The sequence below is a fragment of the Armigeres subalbatus genome, chromosome 2 (assembly GCF_024139115.2).
Source record: "Armigeres subalbatus isolate Guangzhou_Male chromosome 2, GZ_Asu_2, whole genome shotgun sequence".
NCBI lineage: Eukaryota > Metazoa > Arthropoda > Insecta > Diptera > Culicidae > Armigeres > Armigeres subalbatus.
The window spans coordinates 142,417,739-142,435,793 of record NC_085140.1 but is presented as its reverse complement, the minus strand read 5'-3'; the positions used below and the strand labels follow the sequence as shown (position 1 = coordinate 142,435,793).

Here is an 18,055-nt window from a genome sequence, read left to right as displayed (position 1 = left end):
AATGTAAACATAAAAATTTTAAATTGAAGTTGGAGGGCCAAGCCGGCCGAGCACTGTACATGTAAAAAATAATTGTAGAACAGAAAATGAAACAATAAAGAAGAATTTTACTACTACTTACTAAATTAGCAAAATATGATTCTGCCAACTAAACATTTAGCTCTACTAAACACGCCTCCACTCAAACATAGAAGCAGTCCGCGAGAGTGCGAGTAACGCAACCAAGTACGAATCCATTCTAGTGAGATAGCCTCGCTCTTGGCTAATTATAGTTAATCGCAGCTGAACTCTCGAAGCGACAGCAAGCTGTTCTACGCCTGTTCACCGATCGGTCAGAGTAAACGCGGTGTGCGCGCGATCCACGCATCCCAGACAAACGCGTGCAAAAACCTGCGTAAGCAACGAGGAGCGTCCTTTTGGGGATTGAAAAGCTATAATTCTCCAACGATCATCATCCGCTGACAACCTACATGCCGCAAAAAGTGGAAAACAAACGGCAGTGCCATTCGGCTTCAAATAAGTGTTTTAATGCTAAAAGTGATTAATGATGCCGCGAACCGTCGGCGAAGGGAATTAAATGATCTACGCGAGAAATTCCCGAGAAGAAATGTTTTTTTATGATTTAAGTTAGCTTATTGTTGTGCTGCGGTGTGTCCCTCCGGATTAGCTAAATATTTGCTGTTTGCTAGAGGCTAAAGTTATGCGTGCGCTGCCGTACTAGTGTCCCCTATAGTCGCGGTTGTTTTGCAAAAAGTCTAATTATATTTTAATTAATTAATTACGCTACATTTTAGTGACGGCTGCGGGCAACGACGGTATAGCATCAGAAAATTATACACTGGCGACAAATTTCAGTGCTTGATTTCGACCGACTGCAAACAAGTGGATTCAACAAACCGGATCGCTTACGAGCACGACCGTCAACGCGTCAGAATCTGCAACCAGAAGAAGAATCAGATGTACGCGAGCCGCGCGGTGGCGGTGCGCTCAAGTCAACAAGCAGCAGATCAGTTGCAATGCAAATATCGAATGAAATTTCTCACAACCACGCAGTGTTCTACTGAAAACGTTTTTTGAAGGATGGTAAGGATAGCAGCGTGTTCAAGTGACCCGGCGGCGTATGGTTAATGTTTCGGTGTTGATCAAACGGGCAATTTTCCGCTTTTTTGCCAGTGAAAGTGATTGCTGGGAGTAATACAGCTGAAAAGTCAAGTGGTTATTCGTGAAACATCGGATAAGTGAAGTTGAATGGATACGATTTTCAGCCAATCACGATACGGTCACCCCGCGGTGGTGAAATGTGATATAAATCCTCATTGTGGCTATGAATCATAGGGAAGATTTTGCCTAACGGAAAGTGGCAAATATTTGTGTTCTGTTGGTGGGCTTGTAAAAGCGGGCGATGATTATTTACGTTTAGGAGGTAGAAATGTAAAACATGTATCTAAACAAGTGGAGCTTCTGGAGTCAAGAATATCGCTGTCACACTTGCAGGATATTATTGCTCTTTTTCATTTTAATTTTTGGTAAGTAGCACGCAAATTTCAATTAAAATCTTATACAAAAGTAACTGAGTACTAAAGCTGCAGAGCGGTTGAAGATTATTTTTTATCAAGCTATAGTCAAAATAGCAACGGCAGTTCGGAATTTCTATTGTATATATATTTTCGCTGGATTGACAGCATGAAATCTTAGACCAACTAACAGAAGTATTTCACTACCTAGTAGCCTTTAAAGGCATTGATTTTTTTTTTAATTTGATAACTTATTTACACACCACATATTTACACTAAAAATTACGACAAAATTTGATAATCTACTAAAACGCTCTTCGAGAGTTTTTATCACAGGCAGACGGTGGACATCAGATTTTCTTGTCCTGGGAGGGGTGTTGACGATCATCCTCAAGAACTTGTTTAAAACTCGATGAAGAGTTTTAGAACGGCAAAACATACTTTTGCATACACGCTTAAAATCAATAACACAGAGATGTGTTTGCTTCACACAAAACGGACCTAATGCAGAACAACATCTAGACTCAGACAAACAGACGTAACAGTAGAGAAACTACCATCGACCATGACTTCAACGATCAATTTGAATTTGATTGATTGCGCGTTTCACAACAAGAGGCGCTAGTGTCGTAATCCTTCGAGTTTGACATTTCACTTCAGCGCCTTTTGGTGACAATGTCATACGAAACATTGTTTCGTGTAACATGCTCGCAAGATGGTGATAGAGGAGTTGAGCGATGGTTTTTCCAGAAAAATGTTCAAACTGTTATGTCTGTTTGTCTGTGACCTAGATGAGCGACAGTTACACAGGCACAAAAATGCCTCGTACGGTCGTGATAACGGCCCTTTTTAACATGTAAACGTTTGTACAGATTCCTTGTTTCATGAGGAACCAAATACTGTTGAAAATATTGAAATCCAAGCTTCAATAAAACCACACGAGATATTTTTGTGGCTGTGTAACTGTCGCTCATCTAGGTGTTGTTCCGCATTACGTCCGTTTTGTGTGAAGCAAATATATCTCTGTGTTATTGATTTTAAGCGTGTATAAACAATAAATACGGATCCATAAAAAAAATGAAAAACGATCCATAAATAATATCTGAATGTTCCATAAAACGCTACCATAAATCCATAAAATAGTTCAGGAGATTCCATAAAGATTTCCATTTTTTTGATCCATAAGTAAGCTAAAATTTAGCAATTAATAGGGAAATATGTTCCATTAACATGGTCAAGAAAAACAATACAATTCTTGCTATTTTTCCATGACAAATGATCCATAAATCTTTGGAAAATGATCAATAAAAAACTATATTTTGATCCATAAAACTTCAAATTTGCGCATTTTTTATCGTGATGATGATCCATAATTTCAGTAATATGATCCACAGTTTTGGTGATATATAAAAATTGTTCAAATTTGAAATTTTATGGATCAAAATATAGATTTTATGGATCATTTTTCATTTCATTTTTATGGATCATAAAATTATTCTTTATGGAATCTCCCGAACTATTTTATGGATTTATGGTAGCGTAGATGCTATTTACGGATCGTTTTTGCATATTGAACGGTGCAAAGCAAGGGCTGCCTTTTAGAACAGCACTCCCAGACCAGCATGCCGTAATCCACCGGTTCTCAACCTGGGGTACATGTACCCCTGAGGATACCTACCTCGGACAAAAATGGGTAATGGCGGATGTATTTCAATTCCAATCAAAATTTATTGATAAAGTGTAATGTTTTCAATTTCAAAACATTATCTTGTACATAATATGCATAACGATCAGTAAATCAAAGCCTATTGAATCCTGCCCTCCACAACTCGCTCAGAGTATAAAGAACTGTGGACAACAGATCAAAAGCACAAAACGTCGAATGAACAAATTTTAAAAATTTCAATGCGGTCTACCTCATTGAAACAAAATGTTTTTATTTTGTCCTTATTTGAGAGGTTTTAAGCCCTAGGCTGCATCACCTCTACAAAATGTTGGATAATATGTTAAAAATATGCTTTCAAACAAAAATCTCGAATCTAAAGTTCCGGAAGCCACAATTTAAGAGGCACGAAGTTTTTTTTTTTGAAAAGCTAAGTTGCTTCTTTTCAAGAGGATTAGAAGCATCTTTCTACGCTTTTCGAGACCTCTTTCCAAGCAGTTTAGAAGCCTGCTTTCAAGAGGCTTGGGAGACACCATTAAAAAAAATTCGGAAGCCTTCTTTCTAGAGTTTTAAAAACTTCCTTTCAAGAGACTAGAAATCTTTTAAGTGGCTCAGAAGCCTTCTTTCAAGAGGTCCGGAAGCCTCCTTTTAAGAGGCCCGGCAGCCTCCTTTTAAGAGGCCCTGCAGCCTCCTTTCAAGAGGCCCGGCAGACTCCTTTCAAGAGGCCCAGCAGCCTACTTTCAAGAGTCCTGGCAGCCTCCTCTCAAGAGGCCCGGCAGCCTCCTTTCAAGAGGCCCGGCAGCCTCCTCCCAAGAGGCCCGGGAGCCTCCACTCAAAAGGCACGCAAGGCGAAGGCCTCCTTACAAAACGTTTGTAAGCCTACTTTCAAAAGGCTCTAAGAGGCTCGAAAACATGCATTTAAGAGGCTCGGAAGCCTTCTTTCAAAAAACTTGGATGGCTCCTTTCAAGATGCTCGAAAAGCTTTTTCAAGAGGCTCAGAGTCCTCATTTCATGCGGCTCAAGTCATTCGACAGTCTCCTTTCAAGAGACTCGAAAAACTTCTTACAAGAGGCTCCGAAGCCTCCGTTCAAATGGCTCGAATTCATCTTACAAGAGGCTTTGAAGCGATCTATCAAGATGCTCAGAGGCCTCATTTTAAGTGGCTCGAAAGCCGCCATTTAAGAGGATCGGAAGACTTCGTACAATAGGCTCGGAAATCTCCATTCAAGAGGCTCGGAAGGCTCCAATAGTTATGAAAGTCCTGTTGAAAGATAAAGCCATGGTTCAGCCAACTTTTTAGAGAGCCATAAATCCCGTTAGGTTTCAGGTCCATTTTTCATATACACCTGTGTTCAGAATAATAGCAGCGGAAGCCGTTTTTCATACAAAATGGTCAATTTTGACAAGCCTTTGTTCCCCGATGATCGAATTAGCTGAAATTTTGGCAGTGAACTACAAATATGTTGAAATTTACACATACTATGTTTCATTTTTTTCGAGTGGCGCGTTCAAAAATTACGCACTAGGTCAAATTGTTCAAAATAATAGCAGTTTTTGTTTTGGAAATATCAGGAAAATTATTGATTGGAAAGTTATAAATTTGAATTCAGGTGCTGCGAGACACTAAGTTTTTAATTTAAAAAATACAAGTTGTGGAATTTGACATATGCATTGGCCAATATATCAAAAATAAAAACTGCTATTTTTTTGAACAATTTGACCTAGTGCGTAATTTTTGAACGCGTCATTCGAAAAAAAATGCTACTTAGTATATGTAAATTTCAACATATTTGTAGTTCACTGCCAAAATTTCAGCTAAATCGATCATCGGGGTACAAAGTTACAGCATTTTGTATGAAAAACGGCTTCCGCTGCTATTATTCTGAACACAGGTGTATGTTATGTTTTACACTTTTTTCATTTACAGCAAAAAAATAGGGGGTACCTCAATTAATGAAATAGTTCGAAGGGGTACCTCTCAAGTAAAAGGTTGAGAACCGCTGCCGTAATCGATCACGGGGATGATGATTTGCTTGTAGACAGCAAGCTTATCTTTCAGGGACAATGATGACCGTCGGTTAATCAGAGGGAGGGTACAGTAGTTTCAACAAATCGTTGCACTTTGTCACCGTCTTGTCAACCTGTTGACGTAAAATAAGCTTGGTGTCGAGGGTCAAGCCAAGGTACTCGGCCTCATTGGCCCATTCCACTTGCACTGACGTGGGGGGGAAATGATGACCTGGGTCTTTGCCGCGTTGATACAGAGCTTCCAGCTGGTGAGATATTCTGTCAGGTCATCCAGGCCTCTTATTGGAGAAATCATTATTTCCGAGGTCCACCATTCTGGACTGGATGCTTTTTGTCAAACGCTTGCAACGTATCTTAAGCGCAGGCAGCCCAGTACGCTGCTACTGCCTGCGAATAACATTTCGTAAACGGATCAAATCTTTGGTGAGTGTATCAATGGTTAGGGTGTTGCTTACCTGGTGAGCTGCTACCGGGCCACCGAAATCGTCTGTTCGATGGAGCGCAGCTGCAAGTCGATGTCCTCCGAAGTTTCGAGAGGCGCCTCGTAGTTGATGTTCTCTGTAATTTCGCTCGGTTGTAATTTCGCCTAGACTGCTGATGCCGACTTACTGAAGAGCCCAGGGTCCTTGTGGAAGCCTTCTTTCAAGTTTCCAGGAACTCCGCTCGCCCGATATTTATCGCCACAGTTGATGCACTTCGGATCGACCACCTCCATCTTGTCGCACACTTTGCCATTTATGGTCATGAACGATTATGTCGTGCCCAAAGTTGGTACACTGGGTCACGTTGCCGTGCACGGGTCGGTATCGATCCCAGTCGACGAATGTGTAGTTTATCTCCCTAACCTGATCCAAGTCCTACCAGGAACAGGAGCCATGCTCTAGATGGACTAGATAAAGCTGGTCGTGAAACTTCCTCGCCTTGTCGTGACGAACGATTTTGTGCACCGTGATTGGCTTCAATACGCAGCTCTCGAGTTCCGCAATGAGATCTTTTTCCTTCATATTGTGGAGTCCTCGCAGTGAAGCATTGAGCGGCTTTGTGTATGGGGGACAAGTGTAGGTAGAATCACACTCATACTTTGTTTTAAGTGCAATTTATAATCGCTTGGCGACATTTCACTTGATTGCTACTGCTGCTTGTGTCTTAGTGTAGTATCTGTTGGCCCAGGCAGTGAGCATCCAAGTAAGTCTCAAATGGTGTAAGTGCCTGTGTGAATGAGGAGAATCCCACACTCCGATACACTGCCATGTGGTAGCTTGGCAACTACTACGCGTTTTCTGGGTCAGTGCATAATTCATTACTATCGTCATACACAATTTATCCCATGTTCGCTGGGATTTCTATGTACATGGGACAGTTATGCGTAGAACGGCAGATTACTCCTTGTAAAAAAGGCTAACACGATGATACTTTTGCGGTAAGACGCGCGGCTACAAAGCAAGACCATGCTGAGGGTGGCTGGATTCGATTCCCGTTGCCGGTCCAGGCAATTTTCGGATTGGAAATTGTCTCGAATTCCCTGGGTATAAAAGTATCATCGTGCTAGCCTCATGATAATACGAATGCAAAAATGGTAACCTGGCTTAGAAACCTCGCAGTTAATAACTGTGGAAGTGCCTAATGAACACTAAGCTGCGAACACTAAGGCTCTGTCACAGTGTGGGGATGTAATGCCAATAATAAGAAGAAGAACGATGATACTTTTATGCCAATGGAATTCGAGATAATTTCCAACCCGAAATTTTCCTAGACCGGATTGGAAAGCGAACCCAGCCACCCTCAGCATGGTCTTGCTTTGTAGCCGAGCATCTTACCGCACGGCTAAGATGGACCCGACTTCCGTCCTTAATTCAGATTAAATTGTCAAATAAATGCTACATATTAGGATTTATGAGTTAGGATTTTGAAACAATCTTGAAACATGATCTGTCCTAATCAACATCGATTACATTATGTAACAGTATCCACATCCATATCATCCCGAAACATAGAAAAGGTACTTATTTCATCCGTTCGTTTTCGGTAACACTACTCGATTTTTTTGCTTTTATCTTATTTTTTGTTACGATATAATATTTCTAAAGTGATGGAGCAGTAGCCGTTCTCAACCTATAGCGTACTCAACTTATGTCTTTAACCAAATTTCCAACACACCGACGTAGTAAATCTTTCCCCAAACCTTAATGATCCAAATGAGTACAAGCGTCAATCACAAGACCACAAACTTCAATTTCCTACGGCCAATCCACAAATCCGGATGTTAAGGGGGCCTTGCCTGCATAAACAGCTGCAATAAATCCTTCGCCTATCAGCTCATCGTTCGAAAACGAACCACATGGAACTGACAGTTTAACGACAATCACACCGCGGGCTATCCAAGATCGTTCAATGAACACAGCGGCGACAACGAAGACGGCCACAGCTAAGGAACGCGCCAAAAACGCATGGCACAGAAAAAAGTCCGTGATGAAAACCAAGCCGCGTTTTCCACTCAATTAGCAACCGCCAACGTGCTGCACATAGCACCGAAGTAATAACATAAAGCAACGGCAATGCTCACCAAGAACGACACAGTCTTTCTCTGGTAGGATAAACCGATTTGGCGAGGTTATGGGGTGTGTTTAACAAACGAAATATTTCGAGGGCATAGTTTGCTATGCAGCTAATCATCTTAGACTCTCGACATGCTTCGTTCTTGTAATTTGCTATTCCTACACAGCTTCGTGAAAAAATTTGGCGAATGTCTCCCGTATAATGAAATAAAAAAACTGTATCCTAATTCGGTTCATCCACTTTATTCATCACCGAATAGCATTGGATTTCCGTTCAAATTTAAATAACCTAACATAAATCTTTTCGCGATAAATCTCCTAGCTCATTGATGTTAATGAAAGTGTGTTGGCAATAGCTTTGTGTTAGACTCCCTTGAATATTTGTAAGGCATTCGAAAGCTTTTTATTATCGTATTTGAATATCGAAATGTGTTATATTGCGGACTTTTGGTACGAGTCTAACAGGAAAGAGCTAATTACCGTCGAAATTGATACTGATTATTTTTTCAAATTTAATTTATACGACAATCCAACTACTTATTTCAACCAATTCGCTTCTAATTCGGTCGGCGGATTTGCTAAACCGCACGGTTTTTAAAGCTATACGTTATGTTATGCTCAATAATGGATGACTTTTGTGTTTCTATCGACTGTATGCAGTGATGGCCTCCCCATATTTCCCCCAATCGATGTGCTTTGTGAGCTCATATGAGAGGTCGATAGAAGCGGATTGATTATGTCCATTGGAAATTAAAACTTCGATCGGGAAATGATCACTACCATGGGGGTCTTGGACAGTACAGTCCAACGCTAATGAGCTCGAACAAATGGAAAGATCTAGACGGCTATCTCTTGCTGGAGGGGCCACTCGTGTAACTTCTCCTGTATTCAAAATTGTCATATTAAAGTCGTCGCAGAGGTCGTAAATATATCATTGATGAACGGTTGTGGTCGTACAGTTCCCCCAGCCTGTTCCTTGGGAGTTAAAATCCCCCAAGAGCAACCGTGGCTCGGGCATAACCGAGCAGATGTGCAAGAGATCTCTACGAGATATCGCGGTGTTTGGAGGAAGATATATCGAGGCGATACTGAGGTGTTTTCCTCGAATAGTCACCTGACATGCGACAGCTTCGGTGCCTGACATCGGAGCAAAATCGACTCTACAGAAGGAGTGCTGTTTTTTGATCCCTAAAAGCACCCCTCCTTATGGATTTGCCCGATCGCGGCGAATGATGTTAAAATCGGGAAAATGAAGGTTCACATCTGGTGTTAGCCAAGTTTCACATGAAGCAAAAGCATCGCATTGTAATTTGTTAACTAAAAATTTGAAAATATCTAATTTTGGAAGAATACTTCGAAGCCAGCTGCTTCAGGAGATGAGTCAGAATAGGAAGAACAGTTTTGACCATGTTCTTCACGGGGTTGGAAGCATCGAAGAAGTTGAGCTCCACGATGCCAGAAAGTGTGAACATTGTAGCGCTCGGAGGTCGTTGTGCTCGCTCTCTATGCTCTCTTTCTGGCTGAGAAATCGCGAATATTGAAATATTTCCATATGTAAATGAATCCTTAGAATATTCAGAAAATTGTCGCCTCAATACTGTAACTCAACATGTTTAGTTGTTTAAAAAAATGCCGTCAGAACAGGAAGGATGCGCGCCGCATTGTACAATTTTTTTAAGCGAACAAAGATCGTGGGAAAAGTATACAATGCACACTCTTGAACGTGAAAATGATTCGAAAACTGTTAAAGGATTTTAAGTAGACCGAGCTCCATTGTATTCAAAGGAGATTGGAAGGCCAAAGACACAAAGCAACTCATCAATAGGATCAGAAGCATCATCCGGAGATGGCCGCCGTCCAACGGCCATGTGATACCTGCAAGATTAAACTACGCCGCACGGCTGACCACAGCCCATATGATATTATTGAATAATCTAAGTTTAAAGATTAAGGCCAATTCTTTATATAACGTATATCAGATTGAACTGTACTTCTTTGTAGTTTTCTTCCCGAGCCATTCTCTTCATTCCCGCTTTTTAGTGGTCACCCGTTACTATAGGGCCCCATACACGCTCCGACATGTTGTACAACTTTGACTCCGCCCCCAGGAAATTTGGTTCGGTTGGAGCAACGTCGGACCGTCTGTGGACAAGTTGTACGACTGTTGAATAGTACAACTTGCCCACAGACGGTCCGACTTTACTCCGACTGAACCAAATTTCCTGGGGGCGGACTCAAAGTTGTACAACATGTCGGAGCGTGTATGGGAGCCCTATGTCAACGGCTGGGACTTGTAGCAGCACACACCTAACGGACGGCCTCTCGTCCGTGCCGCGATCGAGGCTACAGCTGCGGGTGTCGGGACAACAGCGCCTTTGTTGGTGGAGGCGCACGATCAGTGATGATGGTGGTGGGACTGTCGGCTTCGGGCGATGATGACTTCGCCTGCGCGACGATGGACGCCGATGAGTTTTGCAAAAAAAAGTCTGTTTTTGCGAAAAACGACGAAAACTTTTCAAATGATTGCTTCAAATAAGCACACTTTCACTCTAGTACTTCAGTTTCGGTAAAAAAAAATGGCTTTAAGGAAAAAACCGGAAGAAGAATCGACCGTACGCGAACTATGCACTGTCTCGCACGGATGCTCAACGTGAAATGATCTCCACGCTCCATCTTGAGAAAGGGTATTGTTTTAGATAAGGATATTTTATATGGATATACTCCAGTAAACGATGCCATCTATGAGATGGGATATATTACAACGCATTTAAAATATTCTACTCACTCCCTTCCTATCGAACAGGCATGCCAAACGAAACCATAACAAATTTACATTTTATGAGGTGAACCGGTCAAGGGCCGAAAACCTCATTAATAAAGATAATAAAAAAAAATTACATTCCGGCCGCTCAAAGCGGAAAATCATACGATTTTTCTGAGTGCTGTTCAAAGCACAATAAAGTGCGCTTTTTGGTTATATGAAATACGATTGATCGCGTACTAATTCATTTGCTCACCAACCGCACAAAATAGCACACAGCACAGCACGAAACAATCCGCTCCATGATCCGTTTTTTGCCCTAAGTCGTTCGTTTAGCCAACCTCACTTGAAAACTACAAGTCAGACATCGGGACGCAATCTTGCCGCTAGCTCTGAGGTAGCCTCTATCCATCTCAACACAGTCGAGCCCCTCCTGCCAGCGACCAACAGCCGTCCCGATCGTGCGTCTGAGTTAGAAGATGAGGTCTTCCTAACTCCGTCTCCAGGCAAGTACACTGAGTATTCAATCGTTACCCTACTTGATGTTCCGATTTCCAGTCCTCCATCGTCCAAATACCCGAGTTCCGATGACAGCATATACTACCAAAATGTTGGATGGATTAATAGGCTACGGCTACGAGATATTCCGATGTGACCGCAACTCAAACAACAGGGCGAAAACTATAGAAGGAGGAGTGTTCGTTGCTGTTAGTAGTAGTACGAGACTAAAGGCAAAAGCCATCGAGGATGACGCTTGGGATTCCGTTTGGGTATCCATCGTTCTCAAAAACCGTGACCAGTTACACGGATGAAAATATATAATCCAAATAGATTATACTTTGATCTAAAATCATATTCAGTCTATCCACTCATTCTAATGATTATTTTTGGGGTAAGCTTTCCAATGCTTAAATTTCGTTTAATCCTTCGTAATGCTTATTCCCTTTTTAATATTTGCAAGGGTTCTCTTTTGACAGGCTCTTTATTCCGATAGAAAACAAAATCAAAAAAATAGAATTAGTGGAGTTCAGAAAATAATTCAATAAAACGCTAGTATTTGCATTATTACACATTTATTAGCAAAATACAAGAAAAAGAACATGGGCTTTCAACACATTTACTTACCGATAAGTGGGCTAAAGGTTCAGGCAATTATTCACTTAACATGACCAATCTTGCCGAAAAATCATGTTGCTGCAGAAATAAACAGATTCCATGTAAATCGTGCCCCATTGTGTGCTTGATAGACCATAAAGGCGATAGATAAATCTGCCTTTGGAGAATTTGATGTCATAAATTATGACTCATAATATTCATTAAAGCACTCATGTCATTGGTATGGAAAAGTAGGCCGTTTTATCACTCAAACATCACTATAAACCAGATATTATGATCAGGAATTGCAAAAAATCTCTAACGATAATATACAAGTAGGTCTACGTAGTAACATAGCAATCGAAAAAATTGGTAGCACAGCTGAAAGAGAAAGGTCATTCCATCAGCACACAAATGGGTTATTTTGCGATCAATATAATCTCAATTTCAGCATGCCAGCGTGGTAGTGTAGACGCGGCTAGCTCACAAATTTTGTCACGATAATTTATTTTTCATGATGCATAACAGTCTGTTGGGTATCAAGATCAAGATGAGTATATAGCCTGTGACCATTTAAAATTCGATGATCAGTCTAGCTAGGTACCGCAAACTGTCGTTACGATAATGTAAGGTTAATTCACTGCTGCTCTCTGGTTTTAAGGTAATGATCAGATGAGTTTCCGTGACTTATGTACGACCGAATGAAGTCGGATATGAGTTGCTGCAACCAATTCGGTTTAAGTTGCCACTTTGGGTGCACTTCACAGCTCATTACTTTTCTCAACAGTCAAGTTCAGAGCGTCTCTACTAACCTGGAAAGTTTGCACTACATATGTATTCCTTCTTATTATGTGTGCTTCGAAATAAACATTCATTTCGACCTCAACAGTAAGGTCGCCTTCAGTGCCTTGTTCATACTAGACTCAGCTCCTACTCCGTCTGTCATGTCATCATTTAATTCGATCTCGCATCACACCGATTTCATTCAAACTGTAGACACGATGTCTCTGAGGGATAAGATGCGGATCAAATGGTCAAACAAATTAAGCACTCATGACAGAGCCGGATTTGCGGAATCTGTTGATCGTCTACTTCCTATATTTTTATCGAGACCAAGAGCACGGTACATCCGTTACTCGTCACTACAAGTTCCTTGTGTTGTTCGGTGAGGTGACAAATATTTGCGAAAATTAAACAATCAGAAAGATTCAAAAATGTTTGAAAAAGTCGGCCACGCCAACAAAGTTCTAAAAATACACCTTTACTATTATGTGGTCTATATGGCGGCACACAGTAATTAGTAGCAGAGTACAACAGCAATGTTGTCTTGTTTCGAACTTCGCTTGATTTCGTCTGCTAGTGAATACGGTGTTTATAATGATCTTCACTAGCATCACATTCAGTATTGACGAGCTTTACCAATAACTGGATCGATTGAATAGTTGATTGGAAAATACTTCACGATTCAAGTTCAGTACAAATCTATCACAAAATCTTTAGAAGTTCACTTTATTGCTAACTATAAAACTAATTTAAAAATACATAGACGATTCTCCTCTGATCGTTTTGCTTCATCTAGAATTATTTTATGTAAAGCGATCCATTACAAAAGAATGTTTATATGCCAGACGCATCTCGAGCGCGATATACGTTTACTACCCAGCGTAAATTTAGAGAACCACCCATCAAAAAGTGTACCCTAATTTGATAGCATGCATGTGCCGGGCGGGAAAAGGCCACACAGATCGGTGTCAACTTGTAAGTTCGTTTTCAACACGCATGAGAACGAACATCTTCAACAAAATTGAACAACAAACGGGGCAACACCGTAGTATAATGTATTTGTTTATGGTTTTGGTTTCACTAACCTACCAAGCTTGGGCTGCGTATCGCTTTTACCAGTGTTTTGTTTCATCAGAATATCACGTAGCTAGGGAGTTCAGCGCGTGAAAAAAAAATAGAGAAGCATTCTTCTTCACCTCACGGAAACAAATTGATCGTTATCTCAAAACAAATGAATTATTCAGGCACTCAGTTCGTTGGTTATTTGGCCTAACATGAATGAATACAACCAGCAATCACAAGCCCATAAGCTTTCACTTACATTGGATGAGTATAAGAAGTGAGAGTTATTTTTTTTTCAAATTTCCGAAATCTATTCAATTTTTTTTAGGGGAAACTCCAAAAGAAATTATTCTGATTTTTCAAAATTTCTAAGAGATGAGCCAGCCAAGGGCTGCAAGTCCCTTAAAAAAATAAAAATAAAGAATATATATTAATTAATTATAAATTATAAAAAAAAAATATTTCGCATTAACAGAAGAAGTTTTTCAGAGTTGTTCTTATGAATTTTCGAGGAAAGTCCATGTAGCAACGTGATTTTTTTTTTAATTTTCACGAAAATTGGTTGGAAATTATCCACCGAAAACTCTTTATTTCACTGCAAAAGCTTTGTAAGATTTTGATCGTTAATAACCCCGTTATTTTACGATGGATTTTGGAGATTTCAATCGACTCCACCAGTTTGCTAACTCCAGTGAGACTCAACAATATTTACGATAAACTGTTAAAAATTTCAATTCCTGTCATACCCAGTAAAAATTTCAGAACCAACCAACATCGTTCATAGGTGCATTCCCAACACGAACATCAGATAAATGTCAGTTACAGACCTTTGGGTCAACAGTTTTATGGACTTAAAAAGACCCGTGTTTCGATCGATGTTTCACGGAAATAGGACGATGGCGGACGTTCAGTATTGATCCCAGCGGCAACGATGAAGGGCAGCAGCATTAAAGGGCATTTTCGCAACGGTGGCGTCTGACAAATTATCGATTGGTCACCATCAATGAAAGAAGCTCTTAGTGCAATTTTTCTCACAAGATTCTGTCTATGGAATGGTTGCCGTCAGTGGTTGTAAAGGCGAATTATTGGAAATAAATCGGTTCCTTTCAGGAACACAGAAGATGATTATGTCCAAAGTACTGCCGCTAGTAAGTAACGGGTAGTCACTAAAAAACGGGAATTTCAATATTCAATACTTTTCTATGAGAATATTAATGTTTTCAGAGAAATATTTCCGTAGAGGAATCTTTCGAATATTCAGAAAAATGTCGCTCACACACCTATACTCCAACATGTTCAGTTGTTTCAAACATGACGTCAAAACAGAAAGAATGCGCGCCGCATTGTACAATTTTTTTCAAGCGAACAAAGATTGTGGGAAAAGTACACGGTGGACAATTTTGAACGTGAAAATGTTTCGAAAACTGTTAAAGGATTTTAAGTAGACCGAGCTCCATTGTATTCAAAGGTGATTGGAAGGCCAAAGACAGGAAGCAACTCATCAATAGGATCAGAAGCATCATCCGGAGATGGCCGTTTTGAAGTTGTCTTCCCGAGCCATTCTTTCCATTCCCGCTATTTAGTGGCCACTCGTTAGAAGAAAATTCATGTCGTCAAGTTAAAGTTAATCGCAAGAGTCCTACTTCAGTTTTGTTGCTTTTTCTGTCGTCATACGCATATTTGCCAGTTATGCGTATAACGGCAGTTTAGTTGGAAGTGCGCGTTATCTGGCGTACACATGCTCAAATACATTGGACCAACATTGACTCAGCCTCCAAGAAAATGCTACCTATGCCTGGCTATGTCTGCGCCACACACCTTTTTCTAGTTTCCCTCCGAGTATTGTATGCAACACTTTTCGCTCAAAAACCCCGAAAGGTATCCGGGCCGCCTATTTTAACGTCCATGCTTCATGTCCATAAAGGGTCACTGGTAGAATCAGAGTTTTATGTAGAGCAAATTTCGTTTCCGTCTGCATGTTGCGGGACCTAAGCTGATTACGTAAGCCGTAGAAGGCCCTATTCGCAGCAGCATGCATACGTTTTTTCACTTTACGTGTCACATGTCACAAGCGTTTCAAGATAAACAAATTTTCCAACAACTTCAAACACATCCCCATCAAGCACTACCTCAGCACCAATACCACTAGATCTCATAATACCCCCCTCAAATGCAATGTTGAACAATAAATTCGAAACTGCATCACCCTGCTTCAATCCGTCTAAGGTCACAAACGACACTTCGTCTGCAATCCGATTACTTGATTTCGAGCCATCCAACGTTACACGTATCAGTCTAATCAGTTTCGCCGGAAAACCATGTTCGGGCATTATCTGCCACAGCTCATTTCTTTTCATTGAATCGTACGCTGCTTTGAATTCAATGAACAGAAGGTGAGTCTGCAAGTTGTATTTCCGGAATTTATCAAGGATCATCTGCTAAGCTAAAAATCTGATCCGTCGTTGATCGGCCCTCACGAAAACCTGCCTGGTATTCGCCGACGAAGGACTCCTCAAGCGGTCTCAGTCTGTTAAACAGGATACGCGACAGGATTTTGTACGGGTGATCCCTCTATAATTGACACACTCTAGTCTGTGCCCTTTCTTATAGATTGAGCATATGTGGGCATCCAACCAGCCGGCAGGCAATTCGTCATCCTCCCACATTTTTTGGATAATGTAGTAATTGATTGATGCAGCTGCTCACTTCCGTATTTGAGAAGCTCGACCGGGATCTCGTCCTTCCCAGCAGCTTTACTGTTTTTCAGCTCGTTTAGAGCCTTCTTAGCTCTTCCAGCGTTGGTGGTTACACAGCTTGACCGTCGCCGACTATGTCCATCCTACTCATTAATACACATTCAATTGCACCGTTCAACAAATCTTCGAAGTGCTCCTTCCACCTGGTTGCCACCATAGTCTTGTCTGTCAGCAACAAATTCCCCTTTCGGTCATTGCACATGGTGGGCACTGGCGCGCGCCATTGACAGTTGCGTAAAACCTCCACATATCGTTTCTATCCATGTTCTCCTGCGCTTCAGCTATCACACTCTCTTCGTGTTGCCTTTTTTTATGCGGTGGATTCGTTTCTCTTCTGCCCTTGTTACACTGTACCGCTCTCTGTTGGACCGGGTACGCGTAACGTCCGGTTTTTAAATTCGATGAAATTTTTTTTTTTTCCAATTTCGTTTATTTGGTAGGCTCAGGCGTGTATAACACTTTACGGAGCCATTTTTCTTTGTGATATATACAATCAATATCATTTTATTATACGGTTAGTAAGAGGGGGGTAGAAGCCAGCGTACTCGTGGTGACTCGAGGTTAGTTTACAATGTTTAAGGATGGACGGGGCTTAGGATTTGGGATCAGGAAATTTCAGCTTTTCTTCCGGGCATTTGGCGTCAGTGACGATGTGGCGTGTCGTCATGCTCGAGGAATGGTTCGACTGGGAGCATCTTCCGGATGGCAAGAGCTATGGAGCTCTACGGAACAAAAAGGCAGGGACAGAACACAAAAAAAAAAACTTTTTTCGCCATTAAATTTTTTTTCGAAGTTCCAAAACAGTCGATTTTTTTTTCAAAAAATAATTCTCAAAGTTTCATGCATTTTGAGTCCTTTGGCATCAAAAAACAAAAAAGTAGCAACCCTAAATCATGTCCGATTTATCTCAAATTTTGGGGATAGGGGGATATTTTTGGCTACGAAAACGTTTGCATATCGTCCGATGTTTTAAAATTTGATGAAAAACAATTTTATCATCTGAAAAAGTCCCAAAAATGTTCTAAGAGAAAAAATCGATTTTTTTAAAAAACAAATCTTTTTAAATAACATCAGATCTCGACGTATCATGCATTTTTAAGTCATTTGGCATCAAAAACAAAAAATCGATTTGGAAAAATGTTCATGGTTAAAAATTTCAAAACTATGATGAATTTTAGGCACCCCTAAATCATGTCCGATTGAGCTCAAATTTCGCATGGGGTCATATTTTGGGGTAATGAAACTTGTGAGCAATGTCGTTTTTTGAAATTCGATGACAATTTTTTTCTCATACATTCCGTTGGCCCCTACTATGCAGCGACTAACACTTCCTGCGCTATTGTAGTCACAGCTTCGTGAATATTTACCACAATCTGTTGACATCGCCAGATCCAGTGGCATCTCCTATCCGCTCGTCCAACTTCTGGTGGTATTTTTTAGTTCAGTCAACTGACAAGCGTTGGATATTGAAACGCATCGTTCTGTTGTTTCGTGAATTCGTGACGATGGAAAGTCGCGCCCAATTTTTTGCAACTACAAGGTAGTGATCCGAGTCAATGTTCGGACCTCTGAAGGACCTTACATCTATAACATCCGTGAAATTTCATCTATCGATCAGCACGTGGTCTATCTGTGAGCAAGTGTCTCCACTCGGATGTTCCCAGGTGTGTTTGCGGATATTCTTACGTGCGAAGTAGGTACTGCTGATTGCCATCCCTCTAACAGCAACAAAGGTTACAAGTCGCAGACCATTATCGTTGGTTGCGAAAGAAAATTTCTCTTCCGATATGCGCATTTGCATCCCGGATGACAATCTTTACATCGTGTGTTGGGCGCAC

The 18,055-nt window shown here is 40.9% G+C and overlaps 1 protein-coding gene across 1 annotated transcript in view; it reads left to right on the top strand.

Moving 5' to 3' along the window:
* The first annotated feature begins 287 nt into the window (after positions 1-287).
* LOC134215206 (zwei Ig domain protein zig-8-like) overlaps positions 288-18,055 on the top strand; it is a 68,541-nt gene continuing 50,773 nt past the window's right edge. The window contains exons 1-2 of the mRNA XM_062694433.1: positions 288-394; positions 795-1,526. Coding sequence (XP_062550417.1) covers positions 1,439-1,526 — 88 coding nt within the window. The 5' untranslated portion in view covers positions 288-394; positions 795-1,438. The remainder of the gene's footprint in view (positions 395-794; positions 1,527-18,055) is intronic.